At 39.0% G+C, this 18,882-nt stretch overlaps 1 protein-coding gene across 1 annotated transcript; it reads left to right on the top strand.

Moving 5' to 3' along the window:
• Positions 1 to 4,385: 4,385 nt before the first annotated feature.
• Positions 4,386 to 17,787, top strand: LECT2 (leukocyte cell derived chemotaxin 2). Its single transcript, XM_004008813.6, has 4 exons — positions 4,386 to 4,647; positions 6,578 to 6,674; positions 8,246 to 8,391; positions 16,264 to 17,787. The coding sequence occupies exons 1-4, from the start codon at positions 4,602 to 4,604 to the stop codon at positions 16,428 to 16,430; spliced, it is 456 nt and encodes a 151-aa protein (XP_004008862.1). The 5' UTR covers positions 4,386 to 4,601; the 3' UTR covers positions 16,431 to 17,787.
• Positions 17,788 to 18,882: the final 1,095 nt, after the last annotated feature.

Raw genomic sequence — 18,882 nt, 5'->3', positions numbered from 1 at the left:
GGATACAAGACATATATACAAAAAGCAGTTGTGTTTCTATATATTAGGAATGAAAATGGTATTGATGAACTTATTTTCAGGGAAGGAACAGAGATGCAGATAAAGAGAACAGACTGTGGACACAGTGGGAGAAGGAGAGTATGGGACGAATGGAGAAAGCAGCACAGACATGCACACGCTGCTGCTGCTGCTAAGTCGCTTCAGTCACGTCCAACTCTGTGTGACCCCAGAGACGGCAGCCCACCAGGCTCCCCCATCCCTGGGATTCTCCAGGCAAGAACACTGGAGTGGGTTGCCATTTCCTCCTCCAATGCATGAAGGTGAAAGTCAAGTCACTCAGTCGTGTCTGACTCTTAGTGACCCCATGGACTGCAGCCTACCAGGCTCCTCTGTCCATGGGATTTTCCAGGCAAGAGTACTGGAGTGGGGTGCCATTGCCTTCTCCAATATACATAGGTGGTGAAAAGTTGTGATATAATGCATGGAGCACAGCCAGACACTCTGTGATGATTTAAAGGGGTGGGATGGGGTGAGGGGAGGAAGGCTCAAGAAGGAGGTGATATATGTATAATTATGGCTTATTTGCATTGTTCTCCAATTAAAAACTAAATTAAAAAAAATTTCATTTATAACGGATTAAAAGGAATAAAACACTTAGTAATACACTTAACTAAAGAAGTGCAAGATATATACTGTGGAACTGCAAAACTTATTGAAAGAAATTAAAGAGAACCTAAATAAATGGAAAGACCTCCCTGCCATGTTTAAAGGTTGTAAGACTTTATAATGTTAAAATGGCAATATTCCCCCAATTGATCTACAGATTCAACTCAATCTCTATTAAAATTTCATCTACCTTTTAATTTGGTTCAGTAACTGACAAGATAATTCTAAAAGTAACATTGAAATGCAAAGGATCCAGAATAACCAAAACAATTTTGAAAAAGTAGAAAAAGCTGGAAGACTCATACTTCCAGATTTCAATATTTATGATAAAGCTACAAATCAAATCTGCATGGTACTTCCATAGGATATACATATAGATCAGTGAAATAGAACTGAGAGTCTAGAACAGCCAAATTAATTTGGACAAGGGTTCCAAGAAAATTAAATGGGGGGAATAATAGTCTTTTTAATAAAAAATGTTGAAAGAACTGGCCACCTACATACAAAAAAATATAAATTTGAACCCTCTACTTCATCCCATACAAAATAGTTAACTCAAAATGGATCAAAAACCTAAATGCAAGAGATAAAATTATAACATTATTAGAATAAAACACAGGCATAAATCTTCATGACTTTGGATTAGATAACTATTTCTTAATATGACATCTAAAGCATGAGTAGCCAAAGCAGGAGGAAGATATATTTAACTTCATTAAAACTAAAAGCTTTTATGATTCAAAGGACACTATCAAGAAAATGAAAAGACAACCCACATATGGGAAAAGAGAATTTGTAAATCATCTGTCTAACAAAGATTCTGTGTCCAGAATAGATAAAGAACCCTTACAACTCAACAATAGAAAGATAAATAATCCATTTTAAAACTGGGCAAAGGATTTAAATAGACATTTAAAAAACAAAGAAAATAGACAAAAGGGCAAAAAGCACATGAAAAGATGTTCATTAGTTATGAGAGAAATTCGAGTCAAAACCACAACTATATACTACTTTATATCCACTAGGATAGCTATAATTAAAAAGACAGACAATAACAAGTGTTGGTGAGGATGCAGAGAAATTGCAACTCAGTGCTGGTAGGAATGTAAACTGATGCAGCCACTTTGGAAAACCATTTAATAGTTCCTCAAAAGCTAAATACAGAGATACCATACGACCCAGCAATCCCACTCTTAGGTATATGCCCAAGAGAACTGAAAACATATGTCCAGATAAAAACTTGTAGATGAATGTTCATAGTAGTGTTATTCATAATAGTCCAAAGTGGAGATAATCCAACTGTTCATCAACTGATGAATGGAGCAACAAAACAGAGTCTGTTCATTCAATGGAATATCGAGTCTTAAAAAAGAAATAAAGTACTCACACATGGTAAAATGTGAATGAACCCCGGAAACATTATGCTAAGTGAAAGAAGCCAGACATGAAAAATCACATATTCTCTGATTTCATACTTAGTTCATATCAATATAGGAAAAGAACAGTTTTATCACCACTGCCCTCAAATTTGAATTATAGCCAGTTTTGCATTTCTTCTCATCTCAGGTCTCCCTGCTACTACTACTACTACTACTACTGCTACTACTACTACTACTACTACTACTACTACTACTACTACTACTAAGTCGCTTCAGTTGTGTCCGACTCTGTGTGAGTGAAATGCTAAGAAAAAAAATAAAAATATCAAGGCATAAGGTACAAGTCGGGGCACAGTTGGTGGAGGTGGGGGTGGTGTCAGGGGGCTGGGGGTGAGTAGGAGAGAAATGTGAAACCAACTTACAGTGCTGATAGCTGACTACATCTTGCAAAAGTTGCTGCTGCTGCTGCCAAGTCGCTTCAGTCGTGTCCGACTCTGCGCGACCCCAGAGACGGCAGCCCACCAGGCTCCCCCGTCCCTGGGATTCTCCAGGCAAGAACACTGGAGTGGGTTGCCATTTCCTTCTCCAATGCATGAAAGTGAAAAGTGAAAGTGAAGTCGCTCAGTTGTGTCTGACTCTTAGCGACCCCATGGACTGTAGCCTACCAGGCTCCTCTGTCCATGGGATTTTCCAGGCAAGAGTACTGGAGTAGGGTGCCATTGCCTTCTCTGCTTGAAAAACTTAAATACCCATAATTGTAGCCCAACAAGAATTTGTTATTCCACATGTATTTCTTTATGAAGTATAGCTTAGAGAAGATAAAGCTGTCTATTAACAGATCAGTGTTTCTAATCAAAAGGCTTCTATCATGTAGCAACCATCTGATTGTACCTTATAATCACTGGTTATACAAAAAGAACAATGACAGTGCCTTCTGGTCCTGAGAGCCCATTTCTAAATGGACACTTGCCAGCTTTGCTCAGAACAAATCTTTAGTTAGCTAGCTTATAAACAATATTTGCTTTAACTCCCATATTATTTCCTTAAACATAATGGAGTTTAATTATTGTATTCAATAATTAACATTATAATTATTGGAAGCTGGTAATTTTTTATGTAAATTTAGGAATATAGTTTAAGTAATTTAACATGCTGATTCCCATCATGATGTTTTAAAAATTGTCAGTTAACACCTAGACAAATTTAATTCAACATGTTCTTCATTCTAGTTACAAAGAAATTGTTAGGTATACTTTAGATTGGGCTTCCCAGGTGGCACTAGAGGTAAAGAACCTGCCAATGTAGGAGACATAAGAGACGCAGGTTCCATCCCTGGGTCAGGAAGATCCCCTGGAGAAGGGAATGGCAACCCACTCCAATATTTCTGCCTGGAGAATCCCATAGACAGAGGAGCTTTGTGGGCTACAGTCCATAGGGCACAGAGTCGGACATGACTGAAGTGACTTAGCACAGCACAGCATACTTCCTATCAAGGATTCACAACTTTGGCATGATGAACATTTTGGGCCAGATAATTCTTTGCCCTGGGGTATGTTCTATGTCTGGTATGATGTTTAGCAGTAGCCCTGGCCTCTGCCCACTATGTTCCAACAGCGTCTGTGTAGCAGTGACAACCAAAAACATTTCTGGACACTGCCAAGTGTTTCCTGGGGGACAAAATTATTCTGGGTGAGAACCACTGCTGTGGATAAATGACCAATGCCTAAGAGAGAATCTCTTTAGATGATTCTGACACAGCAAAACTTCCCCTCTTCCCCATGGGTTTGAATCCCAGATCTGGCACGTCCTCCCCATGTGGCCTTGAGTGAATTCACCTGCTCAAACTGCGCCTTTGTTTTCTCTTCTGGAAAATGGGAATGACAATATATATTCCAACTGCTATTATACTCCATCATATGACTGTATCATTCATCCTTTTCTCTACTTATGGGTACTGTGGATGTTAATTTTTCATTATTACAAACTAGCAAACATCTAAAGTCACATATTTAAAGAAGGATAATTTTCTCAAAATTATAAAAGCATTTGCAAACATTACACAGATAAAATTAACTGATTCTCCAAAAAAACCCAAGGGACATACTAAAGACTACACTATAGAAGGTCATACATTATTCACCTTCTTTTCTGAAATACACCCTATCCAGGGAACGAAAGAGATCTACTAGCAGACAATATTAATTATTCACTTTCTCATGTGGATATCCTCCCCCACCAGTCACAGCCCAGAGAAAAGCCACTCTTACCCAGCCTTATCACGTCTGTTAATATTTAGTCAGCATTTCCAATAAAGTTAGCTTCTTCAGATGAAAAGCTTTTACGTAGGTCCTACATAGCCGTCCACAGAGTATTAAAATCTGACTCCTTCCATTCTCATAAATTTTTGGGTCTCGTACCAAACTGAAGATACGAGAGATGCAGAATGCTAAGGTTAAATAGCTAGATAATACTAATTCAGACTGGAATATTCTTCACAGAGTACGTGGGGGAAGCCTAAGGGTCAGAGGAAGAAGCATTCTAGAGAGACAAAGACAAATGTTTTCCACAGGAACCCTCCTTCTGGCTGCTCTGATTTCACCTGGTAAGTCAAAATTACTGTCTTAGAATTCTGGCTGACTTTTAAAAATCGATTCCAAGGATAGATTTGAAAGGCAATAACATTACAACCACAACAGAAACGTATATTTGGTTATTAACAGTGGAATAGGAAGCAAAGCTGAAATAGAGGCACCAACGCAGAGAACGAGCATATGGGCACCAAGAGGGTAACGGCAGGGTGGGATGAACTGGGAGACTGAGAATGACATGTATACACTACCACGTATAAACCAGAAATCTAATGAGAACCTACCGTATTGCATAGGGGAAAAAGCAGCTTTGTCTCTGTGCAGAACATGCATTGTTAACTTTAAAAATGCATTCCAATAAACATTAGGTGCAGACATATATTATTTGATTCCGCTTATATGAGGTAACTAGAATAGTCAAGTTCATAGAAGGTATACTGGTAGATGCTGTCGGTGGGGGGTGGTGAGGGGAGTGGGGAGTTGGTGTTTACTGGGGACCGAGTTTCCATTTGGGAGGGTGAACAGCTGGGAGATGGATGATGAAGACTTGCACAACAATATGAATGTACTTCGTGCCACGGAAATGCACAGTTAGATACGGTTAACACAGTATGTTTTATGTGACTTTTACCACAATAAAAAAAAAAAGCAGAATAGGAAGAATACACAAGGTCAGGAGTGGTTATCAATGATTTCCACCTGAATGTTCTATTTATTTAATGAGAGAAGCAGAAAAGAAAAAACAATCATCTTAGTTTGGAATTAATTGGAACAAAATTAGAAAACAAAGTTTGTATGAGAATCTGATTTAGAAAACCCCTGACACAAAAATTGGTATGGATTAGGACAAGGGGAACACTCTCCTGTCATAGCAAAAGAGCAAATGAATACATTAATAAACTACATATGCCTCAATTCTGAAGGATAACTATTAGGGCCAAAGTGACTTGAAGCTTGGTCCAAAGGCATAAGACTTGTGAAACCACCTTTTAGAGGTATATTCAAGAATATGCTTAATGGTCATATCCTGTAGCTTCTTTTCATAACACATATATTAATGAATAGCAAAACACCTTTAAATATAATCAACAACCAAATTAGCAGATTCCTGCTTTTGCTTCCATTTTTGTTAGTTTGCTTTGAAGTAAAACAATGAGTTTCTTAATGCAACTCTCTGTGAATATAAATAACTAGAAATCCAGGAAACAATTTAAAGGAACATTTATCAAATCCTTACTCTAATAACGAGCAGTTGCACAGAACGTTTGCACAAAACACATGAAGACAGCCAGCCCCCTCCCTCCATGTGTTATGGCTTCTCAATTTTTCAAATAATTGTTATTACTCACTTTCCCACCTTCTCTTCACACTCCACTCTAGGCTAAATTACTTTGACATGTTCTTATTTCTAAGAATCTCCTCTTCTATGTTAGCGAATATGAAAGAGATCCATTTCGTGTTAAATAAACTTTGCTAACTCATAGTTTGTTTTTCCTTAAATTCAAACATCTTCTTGGATCAAGACTAAAAATAAAGAACATTTCAAAGTTACTCTAGAATCACTTCTTTGAGCCATGATGTTCAATTATTTTGTTTAACCTAAACATAGAGGTCCCCACTCCAAGTCATAAGCAAAGAAAAAAACACAATCTACAACATTGTTTGGTGGATAATATAAAACAAATAATAACAATAAAGGTGAATACTTGTAAATAAACTTACAAATACTCTACACGTCAGAAAACAAACTTCCATGGCCAGGGAAAAAAGGGCCATTTTATAGCTGAACCAGGAATTAAAGGCAGGCCACCCCATAAACTACAGAAAAAATCAGAGAATAAGTATAATGAAAAGAGACTTTTTGAATCTACTGGGAGACATGAGGGTGATGGATATTGGGAATATGTGGTCAGGAAAGCTGCTTCTCGTGTTTCTCCTTTTCAGCACTGGCTGGACCATGGGCTATTATCTGTGCTGGCAAGTCTTCCAATGAGATCCGGACATGTGATGCTCATGGCTGTGGCCAGTACACAGCTCAGAGGTAATGGGATTTCACACGTGCACTCTTTCAGCTCAACCTCTTTGCTCAGTGTCCTTGCTGTAAGTTTCCACCAGTGCTCACCATCCTTTCCCTTCTGACAGCAGGAAAATTCAGAGGCAAAACCAGTTACATTACCATGTCTGGAGCAACTTCCAAGAACAGGGCTTCAGCTGTGGGCTCTGAACTGAGAACAGAGCACTGAATAAGGACCACAGAGAGGAGAGCCGTGTTTTCTCTCTCAATGTTTTCATACGTTGACTCATCTCACCTGGATTTTCCAAAGTGAAAACCAAACTTTACCATCCCATTTTATAGAAGAGGAACTTGAACTGGGGCACCACCAAAGGGTTGAGGCACCGGCCAAACACAGTTTAAGGTGGCTAAAGGCTGGGGAACTAGGATTCAGGCCTTTAGCTCTTGTTGCCAGCAGACCATGGTATTGCTGACCCAGGCTTTGTGAGGTAAATTCCAAAGGCTGGCCCTAAGCAGGTAATCTCTTCCAGACAGCGAGGGACATACTATGAATTTTCAACAATTCCAAGTACTACTTAGGGAGTGCCACTTTCTGATGAAATAGCAACATGTCCAGCTGCATTTGGAGAGGGAAATGGCAACCCACTCCAGTACTCTTGCCTGGAAAATCCCATGGACAGAGGAGTCGGGTGGGCTACAGTCCATGGGGTCGCAATGAGTCGAACACGACTAAGTGTGTATAGCACACACACCAACTGCATTACCAATCACCACGCTAATCACAGAACTCTCACTCACACAGATACTATTCACAAAGCAACCTCACATACATGGAATAGAGCTGAGAAATGGGACACGGGGGGGAATGGCCCCTGAATTGCCAAAATTAAGGCTCAGTTAGTTCATAAACCCTAAAGTTTATGCACTTGACTCATTCAATAACTTACTGGCTCCTCACGTGGAGCCTGCTCTATGTTGCCATACACATAATGCTAACAATCCTGGTGAATCTGACTCTCAGGAGGCCTATTAGAAGGGAGAAGAGCCTGGTAAGAGCAGGAAGAGTGAGGACTGTTAGAGGCAACCTCAGGAAACCTTGCAACCTGGGATCATTTTGCATTTGTGCTCCACAGAGTTTAATAAATGCAGGAGGTATCCGTCACTATATTAAAATGTCATATACAATAAATGATCTGTATGGATCACTGAGAGAGAAAAAAAAGACTATGATTCTTTTTATATAATAGGTTCCCATAAAAAGTCAACTCTTTTCTAAGTGGTCTTGCAGATGTAAAGATTCAGGTAACATTTACTTATATTGATTGCCTCATCTCTCCCAGATGCCATATATTAATAATGGCTAACATTTTTTTAAAACACTTCTTGTGTACCAAATACTATCTTACATGCTTTAACCTTTACATGATTATGAATACCTGGAAAGAGGGAGATGAAAACTGACTGAACAGAGTGAGGAAACCTGGGACATCCCAACATTTTTGATACCCTGGACTGGGTACCGTGGGTTAACCCTTGTTCCTGGGCAATAAAATTCCCAGGGCAGTTCTTTAGTCTGTTCATTCTTATTTACATCGCAGAAATCAGAAGCTTCACCAGGGTGTAGATGTCCTGTGCTCAGATGGCTCTACTGTTTATGCACCTTTCACCGGAAAGATCATGGGCCAGGAAAAACCTTATAAAAACAAAAATGCCATCAATAATGGTGTTCGGATCTCTGGAAGAGGTAAGAAGTGGTGTATGTACCTGGGGCATATAGTGGAGATCTCTAATGCTTATTTAATGTGTATTCTATACAGAGAAGTTTCATTCTTCTTTCAAAGGAACAAAACCTAGGAACTAAAGGACAAGGGTACTATCCTAAAACAGCCCACACATTTTCCAAGACATTTCACCACTTTCACTACAGTCATCTTTTTCATACATACACTCCCCACCTAGCTCTATATCTGACTGGGGCACTTTCCTCCTGAGGTCCACATGGCTTTGCTTAACATTCTCCAAGCAAAATCACTTTCAGCAATATTAGCTATAATGAATAGATGCTTTCACTTACCAGTTCCACAACTGGAAAATGTTGGCATTTCTGCAAGAGCTGATGTGAACTATTTTCAAATGTTCAGCTGTACATGTGTCTAGTGGTGAAAGTCAAGTCCGAAGCTGTAAAGAACAACATTGCCTAGGAACCTGGAATGTTAGGTCCGTGAATCAAGGTAAATTGGATGTGGTCAAGCAGGAGATGGCAAGACTGAACATAAATATTTTAGGAATCAGTGAACTAAAATGGACGGAAATGGTCAAATTTAATTCAGATGACCATTATACCTATTACTGTGGGCAAGAACCACTTAGAAGAAATGGAATAGCCCTCATAGTCAGAAAGAGTCTGAAATGCAGTACTTGAGTGCAATCTCAAAAACAAAAGAATGATCTCAGTTGATTTCCAAGACAAACCATTCAATATCACACTAATCCAAGTCTATGCCCCAACCACTGATGCTGAAGGTGAAGTTCATCAGTTCTATGAAGACTGACAAGACCTTCTAGAACTAACACCAAAAAAAAGATGTCCTTTTCATCACAGAGCACTGGAATGCAAAAGTAGGAAGTCAAGAGATACCTGGAACAACAGGCAAGTTTGGCCTTGGAGTACAAAATGAAGCAGAGCAAAGGCTAACAGAATATTGTCAAGAGAATACACTGGTCATAGCAAATTCCCTTTTCCAACAACGCAAGAGGCAGCTGTACACATGGACATTACTAGGTAGTCAATATGAAAATCTATTATGTTCTTTGCAGCCAAAGATGAAGAAGTGCTATACCATCAGCAAAAATGAGACCTGGAGCTGACTGTGGCTCAGATCATGAACTCCTTATTGTAAAATTCAGGCTTACATTGAAGAAAGCAGGGAAAACCACTAGGCCATTCAGATATAACCTAAAGCAAATCCCTGATGATTATACAGTAGAAGTGACAAATAGATTCAAGGGATTAGATCTGGAGACAGAGTGCCTGAAGAACTATGGACAGAGGTTTATAACACTATATAGGAGGTAGTGACAGAAACAATCCCAAAGAAACAGAAATGCAAGAAGGCAAAGTGGTTGTCTGAGGAGGCCTTAAAATAGCTGAGAAGAGAAAAGAAGAAAAGTGAAAAGCAAAGGAGAAAGGCAAAGATAAACTCAGCTGAGTGCACAGTTCAGAGAATAGAAAGGAGAGATAAGAAGGCCTTCTTAAATGAATAATGCCAGGGAATAGAGGAAAATAGAGAAATAGAGGAAAAAATAGAATGGGTAAGACTAAAGATCTCTTTAAAAAAAAAAAGGAAGTATCAAGGGAACGTTTCATGCAAGAATGGGGCATAATAAAGGACAGAAATGGTAAGCTAAAGCAGAAGAGATTAAGAAGAGGTGGCAAGAACACACAGAAGAACTACACAAGAGAAGTCCTGATGACCCAGAGAATCACGATGATATGGTCACTCACCTAGAGGCAGACATCTTGGAGTATGAAGTCAAGTGGGCCTTGCGAAGCATTACTAAAAACAAAGCTAGTGGAGGTGACAGAATTCCAGCTGAGCTATTTAAAATCCTAAAAGATGATGCTGTTAAAGTGCTGTACTCAACGTGTCAGCAAATTTGGAAAACTCAACAGTGGCCACAGGACTGGAAAAGGTCAGCTTTCGTTCCAGTCCCAAAGGGCAATGCCAAAGATCATGCAAACTGCCGTACAGTTGCACTCATTTCACATGCTAGCAAGGTTATGCTTAAAATCCTTCAAGCTAGGCTTCAGCAGTACACGAACCAGGAACTTTCAGGTGTATAAGCTGGGTTTCGAAGAGGCAGAGGAACCAGAAATCAAATTGAAACATTTGTTTTATCATGGAGAAAGAAAGAGAGTTTCAGAAAAACATCTGCTTCATTGACTAGGCTAAAGTCTTTAACTGTGTCACTCACAATGAACGGTGGAAAATTCTTAAAGAGATGGGAATAACAGACCACCTTACCTGCCTCCTGAGAAAGCTGTATGTGGGTCAAGAATAAACAGTTAGAACTGGATATGGGAACAACTGACTGGTTCAAAATTGAGAAAGCAGTATGAGAAGGTTATGTATTGTCACCCTGCTAATTTAACTTATATGCAGAGTACATTATGTGAAATGCCAGACTGGATGAATCACAAGCTGAAATCAAGATGGCTGGGAGAAATATCAACAACCTCAGGTATGCAGATGATACCACTCTTATAGTAGAAAGTGAAGAGGAACTAAAGAGCCTCTTGATGAAAGTGAAAGAGGAGGGTGAAAAAACTGGCTTAAAACTCAACATTCAAAAAACTAAGATCATGGCATCCAGTGCCATCACTTCATGGCAAAGAGATGGGGAAAAGCTGTAAGCAGTGACAGATTTTATTTTCTTGGGCTCCAAAATCACTGTGGATGGTGACTGCAGCCATAAAGTTTAAAAAAAAACACTTGCTCCTTGAAGGAAAACTATGACAAACCTAGACAGTGTATTAAAAAGCAGAGATATCACTTTGCCAACAAAGGTCCATACAGTCAAAGCTATGGCTTTTCCAGTAGTCATGTAGAGATGTGATAGCTGGACCATAAAGAAGGCTGAGTGCCGAAGAATTGATGCTTTTGAACTGTGGGGCTGGAGAACTCTTTAGAGTCCCCTGGATTGAAAGAAGATCAAATCCTGAAGGTAATCAACCCGGAACATTTATTGGAAGGACTGATGCTGAAGCTGAAGCTCTAATACTTTTGCCACCAGAAGCGAAGAGCCGAATCAACGGAAAAGATCCTGATGCTGGGAAGGATTGAAGGCAAAAGGAGAAGAGGGTGACAGAGGATGAGATGGTTAGATAGCATCACCAATTTAATGGACATGAATTTAAGCAAACTCCGGGAGATAGTGGAGGACAGACGGGCCTGGTGTGCTACGGTCCAAAGGGTCGCAGAGAGTGGGACACAACTTAGCAACTGAACAAAAACATTTTCAGAAGCTCTGTTCCAGGTAAGGTCAGGTCTCCTGGTACTTCAGGCCCTAGGCTTCTTACTTGGTTGTTTTACATCTACTGCAGTAGAACATACACACAGCAGAGTGCACAAAGCAAAAATGGCCAGCTCTATGAATTTCCACAAAGCAAGCACACCCGTGTAACCTGCTGGCTACACTATTTCAAGAAAAATACAACAGCAGCAGCCCAGAGGCCCCTTGTACTACCTTTTAGGTTTTTTGTGTTTTTGCCTAGTTTTTGAAAATGACTTAAATAGAATTAAACAGCATATACTCTTGAGTGGGGGCCTTCTTTTATTACCATATTTGCAAGATTCATTCATATTTGTGAGATTCACTCATTATTTACCTATAGCATCCACTGCATGCATGTATGTTTATTTATTTAATCATGCTCTAAATGGACATTTGGGCAGTATCCAGTTTTAGGCAATTAGGAAAATGCTACTATGAACTTTCTAGTACATGTCTTTTCATGAACATAAATTTGCATTCCAGCTGGGGGTGGGTCCAGTGACACTCCTCTCACCAAGCCTATGAGAAACACTTTGCTAGGGAGGCCACGTCCTTAAGGAGCTATCTGGAGGCCATCTTCTCTAGGCTTGAAATAAGAGAAACTACTGCCATTGAAAGGACTCCACTGAGCAGTCAAGGTCAGCATGGCTACCCAGTAGGGAGCAGAGGTGAAACAGTCATCAGATGCATCAGAATCAAGGATCTATGGCATTGTCTGGTTAATCACGGTGACCTAGAACCAAATAGATGGGCAGCGTTCTAAAGCTTTATTTGATTTGTGTAAAAGGAAACACTCTAGGTCTGATGAACAAAAAATTCTGACCTCAATCAATTCTGGGTCTGAAAATCTTCCCCCAACGCTATCAATTGATTCCCAGACTTGAGTCAGTTTACAGTCCTGGGGCTCTCTTGAATGAAAGGGAGGCTGAGCCTTTCTAAGGAAGGGCTGTCACAAAGTCAAAAGTTTATGCTATAAACCTTACTTGTAGCCGCTCTCAAAGGGACCAGCTCTAGACTTTTAGCAGGATGACTGCACACTGGAGATGAAGACACTTAAAACTGACACTAATTCCTAAAGACACAAAAGGCCACTGTGGTCCCTGACTAGGGCTTATGGAGTCAGGTGATCAAGACAGATTTTTGCTAGGGTCCATCTTACAAGTGGACCGAGTGCATCCACGTGACCCCCTTGTAGTAACTTTCCCAGTCCAGAATGCATAGCTGGAATCAATACACTCAGCAACTGGCAGACGCTAGAGGAGATGCTGGGTCATTTGGCAGATGTATCTGCAGCACTGGCAGATACTGCCACCTGGATTCCCAAAGTGGTGCTAGCAGGTGTGTGTGAAATTTCCAGCTGCTCCATACACAACACTTGGCGTTACCTGCTTTACTCATTTCAGCCATTCTCACGAGTGTGTAATGGTATCTCCCTTAACTTTAATCTGCATTTCCCTATGGCTAATGGTATTGAGCCCTTTTCATATTTATTTGTAACATCAATACTGTCTTTTGTGAAGTGCCTCTTCATATATTTTGCAAAATGCCTAGAGTTTTCTTAGAGGTATGTGGGAGCTTTTTGTGTATTTTGGACACAAGTTCTTTGCCAAATATGTATTATAACTATCTTCTCCCATCTTCTGGATTCCTTTTTTCACTTTTCAAATGTTTTTTAATAAACCAAAATTATTATTTTAAATACACTCCAATTTAGTAATATCCTCCTTTACTGTTAACACGTTTTTATCACCTGTTTAAGACACATTTGCCCACCCTGAAGCCCTAAAGATATTCACCCTAGGCTTTTGTCTACAAGCGTTATTCCTTGACCTTTCATATTTAGATTTATAATCCATCTGGAATTGGCTTTTGTGTAAGAAATGAGAAGAATCAAATTCTTCTCCCTTACAGATAACCGACTCCATACCATTAACTTGCCAATACCGATTTCTCCTCACTGCACAGCAGTATCTTGTCATAAATCAAGGTCTGCATATATGTGGGTCTGTTTACGATCTTTCTACTGCGTTTCATTGGCCAGTTGGTTAATCTTCCAGCAGCACTGCACTGTCCTAATTATCTTAGCTATAAAATACATCTTCATCTCTAACAGTATAAATCTTCCAACTTTGCTCTGTTTTTCAGATTGCCTTGGCAAGTCCTGGGTTATCTGAATTTCCAAATAAATTACAGAAGCAGTTTGTCAATCTCCACCAAAAATCTTGCTGGGTCTTGGATTGGGTTTGCATTGATTATACAGATCAAACTGAGAAGAACTGATGTCTGAGAAGTAATGGGTCTTCCAGTCAATGAGCATGTTATATCTTCCAATTATTTAGGTCTTCTTGAACTGCTATACTAGTAGTTGTATTAGTACCAATGTAGGACTCTTGGACATATTCTGTTTAACTTATGTATATAAGATGCAGTTTATGGATTTCACTTAGATTTTCTACAGCAGTACTGTCCACCAATAGTAATAATAAAAGCCACATATGTAATCTTTTTTTTTTCCTTTACAATACTGTATTGGTTTTGCCATACATCAACATGAATCTGTCACGGGTGTACATAAGTTACCACTCCTGAACCCCCCTCCCACCTCCCTTCCCATACCATCTCTCTGGGTTATCCCAGTGCACCAGCCCCAAGCATGCTGTATCCTTCACCGAACCTAGGCTGGCAATTCATTTCTTATATGATACTATACGTGTTTCAATGCCATTCTCCCAAGTCATCCCGCCCTCTCCCTCTCCCACAGAGTCAAAAAGTCTGTTCTGTACATCTGTGTCTCTTTTGCTGTCTCGAATACAAGGTTATCGTTACCATCTTTTTAAATTCCATATATACGCATTAGTATACTGTATTGGTGTTTTTCTGTCTTACTTCACTCTGTGTATAATCAGCTCCAGTTTCATCCACCTCATTAGAACTGATTCAAATGTATTTTTTTTAATGGCTGAGTAATACTCCATTGTGTATATGTACCACAGCTTTCTTATCCATTCATCTGCTGATGGATATCTAGGTTGCTTCCATGTCCTGGCTATTATAAACAGTGCTGCGATGAACATCGGGGTACACGTGTCTCTTTCAATTCTAGTTTCTTTGGTGTGTATGCCCAGCAGTGGGATTGCTGGGTCATAAGGCAGTTCTATTTCCAGTTTTTTAAGGTATCTCCACGCTGTTCTCCATAGTGGCTGTACTGGTTTGCATTCCCACCAACAGTGTAAAAGGGTTCCCTTGTCTCCACACCCTCTCCAGCATTTATTGCTTGTAGACTTTTGTATTGCAGCCATTCCGACTGGTGTGAAATGGTACCTCATTGTGGTCTTGATTTGCATTTCTCTGATAATGAGTGATGTTGAGCATCTTTTCATGTGTTTGTTAGCCATCTGTAACCACATATGTAATCTTAATATTCCGGCATCCACATTAAATAAAGAGAAACTACAACTTAATTTTAATATTTTAAGATCTCCAAATTACCATTTCAAAATGCAGTTAATATAAAATTAGTAATGCTTAACTTTGGGGGGGTACTGTCTTCAAAATCCAATGTGTATCTTATACTTAAAGTGTATCTAATTCAAATTAGCTCCATTTCAAGTGCTGACTAGTCAGTGGCTAGCAGTGACTGTGCTGGACAGGATACTCCTATAGCCTTGCTTATGCTTTCTGTCCACCTGACCGGTTTGCACTGACACCAAATGTGTCGGAGTCTTCTACTACCACTGGCTTTCTATTTCTCCTTGTGTTTCCTGTAATGTCTCCTTTATAGGATTTTTGTGTTATATAATGATTTCTATGTTATTTAGTGCCTGGATAGTTTTAACTATTATATCTTGGTTGGATTTAGCATTATAATTGTCATTCTTTGTCTTGCTTCAATGCTTTTTGGCCTGAAGATAACAAGATCATAATCCTTGCTTTCCCTTTTCTTCCATTTGCAAGCTAAATCTTTCCCAGCCCTGAATTTTTATACCTTTTCAGTGACTGTCTAATTGTATACAGCACAGATTTTCATTTTGCTTTTCAAGCCAATATGAAAATCTTTTTAATACATGAATTAACATTTATAGATAACACTCATATATTTGGTCACAACACTGTTATTATTTTATAATTATGGTATTATAATGATATTATTTCTATTTCTCTGACAGGTCTTTTTTTTCTTCTGGTATTTAGAAAGCTTTGTATTCTTGTGCCTGTTATTTCTATTTTGCTTTGCTTTTAAAAGGCTAACTGTTTTATCAGAATCTGTCTTGAAGTTGACATTGTTCTGGGTCAATTTTTTCAGCTAGCTGGTGTTTCTCAGCTATTCTTCAATGGCTTTTTAGACTACTGATTTGAGCCTATTCTTCCTTCAGCATCTTGTAATTTTAGTCTTCATTTCTGATATGATTTTGTCATTTTCTTCTGTTCGCTCATTGAGTTCAATCAATCCTCTTTTCTTTTTGTCTTTTTATTAATTTCTGCTCTTCTTTAAAAAAAACCTTCTGATTCAAAGCTACTAAAACCTAGAAAATGAATAATTTTACTTCTTCTTTTCTTTTAGGTTTCTGCATTAAAATGTTCTACATCAAGCCAATTAAATATAAAGGTTCTATCAAGAAGGGAGAAAAACTGGGCACTCTGCTGCCCTTGCAAAAAGTTTATCCTGGAATACAGTCCCACATACATATTGAAAACTGTGACTTGAGTGATCCTACTGTGTACCTATAGATGGAGGACAAGCCGATCTTCTAAAAAGACAGCCATCTTCTTAAAACCTAGGCACCTATCCTGCTTTTCAATAAATTTGTGCTCAAAGAGAACCATGATGAATGAAAGAAAGAAAAAAGCATTTTGATTTCAACTCATTGCCACTTTGATGTTTTGAGGGTCAGTTCATCTCTCAGGTTTGATCCATAACCTATGGGATCAGGGGTGTGTTTTTTCTGAAAGATTTCTCAGTCCTAAATAAATAGGAAAGACAAACATACAAATTCAAACTGGTGCCAACAGCAATGTTGACATTTCTAAAACTAGCTTTCTGCTTGAAAATATTAAAAAAAAAAAACCTGAAGTGTTTTTAGGGCACAAGATCAGAGTGTTGAATAATGCTAGACACATAAAAGTTCCTAACTACCAAGTGAATAAACTCGAGGCTTCTTTTGAGTTAAGGCAGTAAAGAATTTCAGGAATACCCTCAGGTTTTGGTATTGGTATTCCCAACCACTTTGGGTATTTCAGCAATACCCAAAGTGGTTGGAGGGTGAAGGGTTTACATGGATAAGACAGAATTTGCCAGTCTTTACATCCACACATTCCCACACTCTATATAAGTTGTCGATCTTCCAGGTAATGAATGATAGTAATACAAGGTAATGTGGAACACTGATTTCAGAAAGTCTACATTAGAAGGAATACTAAAAAAGAGAAAGAGATCTACCCTGACCAGAAGTATCTCATGCAACCAAGCCCGTCAGCCTCATCGAGCCATATGCCTGTAACAGCTACTTATTTTTACGCATCATTGTATATCCTTATGACTGTTTCCTGGTTATGCTGACAACAAGTATAAAAGGGAAATAAGACCATATGGCTATTCAAAGGACCAGAAATAATACAGCTCTGTAGATCTTAGTCAGTCAGTAAGAAATGAGTGAGGTGAATTCCTCCTTCTGGAAACTTTCATGAATTTTTGCTCAAACTCTTTGGAATGTAGAAAACTCCAGTAGAATGACTCCGTCCCTAGTGTAGCTATGCTATTAGAAATGCAGTCAACTGCGACCCTGTATGCAAGACAGGGAAAGAGACACAGATGTGTATAACGGACTTTTGGACTCAGAGGGAGAGGGAGAGGGTGGGATGATTTGGGAGAATGACATTCTAACATGTATACTATCATGTGAATTGAATCGCCAGTCTATGTCTGACGCAGGATGCAGCATGCTTGGGGCTGGTGCATGGGGATGACCCAGAAAGTTGTTATGGGGAGGGAGGTGGGAGGGGGGTTCATGTTTGGGAATGCATGTAAGAATTAAAGATTTTAAAATTTAAAAAATAAAAAACTAAAATTAAAAAAAAAAAAAAGAAATGCAGTCAACTGAACTTTTTTACTAAAGAGAAAGGGCTGCATTGGTATACTAGCACCTGTGTACAAGAATGTTCATAATATTACTATTTGTCATAGCAAAACTCAGAACAACTCAAATGCCTGTCAATAGTAAGGTGGATAAACTGTGGTTTCGTTACAAAATGGAATATTATACAGCAGTCGTAATAAATGAACCTCAGCTAAACATAACAAAATAGATGAATCATTAAAAAAGCTCAAAAGGGCATATAGCATGATACTGTTTTATAAAGTCCAAGCAACTAAAGCCAAAACAGAATTTTTAGGAACACATGTATATGTGATAAAAACATATAAAAAGGAAATCGAGCAAATAATCAACACTAGTTATCTCAGGACTGGATAGGGAAGGACCACATAGAAAAATTTAAGTTACTATCAATGCTGTAGTTTTATGGTTGGGAGGTGACTTCACGAGTATTTATCATTATGAATAAGATGTTATAGAGACAACGAGACTCTGGTGGGTATCCAGGAAGAAGACTCACTGACGGCTCTCAGATAGTTTAGAGTCTATACAACACCATCAGTACTTTCTCATATCCAGTTAGATACTCTTCTCTACTGTGTCATAACATCTTAACAAGGCCAGCAAATTAAGAGTTTCAGCTTTGGTTAAAAAGAAGAAAACTGCAACGCCGGCACTGTCCGGTTTGATCATCCACCTTATTCATCTCCCTAGTGCCAAATAACTGTAGGGCGTTCCCAAAGATCGCATTTTTCTTCAAAAGGCAAAGCCTGTGCTCCCATTGAGATCACAAAAAAGGAAACAGCATACGGATTTCAAAGACAATTTTAAAAGGAGCTCTAAAATGTTTGAACAATGACATACACACTTAGCCTTCTAAATAATCAACCTTCTGAAGTGACTGTTTTAGAAACCACACTCATTACCCAGCACAGACGGCTTCTCCAAAGAAGAGCAAAAATGCTGCTTTCTGCCTAGCCTCCCACAGGCACTCCTATCTGTTGAACGTAAATGCAAACTTTAGACTAAAGGACCTCTTTCCTCAGAATCACTAGAATATAGCGCCCTCTGGTGCACTGTATCAGAAG

Source organism: Ovis aries, chromosome 5, assembly GCF_016772045.2.
Source record: "Ovis aries strain OAR_USU_Benz2616 breed Rambouillet chromosome 5, ARS-UI_Ramb_v3.0, whole genome shotgun sequence".
In the NCBI taxonomy this organism is placed as follows: domain Eukaryota; kingdom Metazoa; phylum Chordata; class Mammalia; order Artiodactyla; family Bovidae; genus Ovis; species Ovis aries.
Note: the sequence above shows the minus strand (reverse complement) of the source record. Positions and strands in the feature narration are given on the sequence as shown.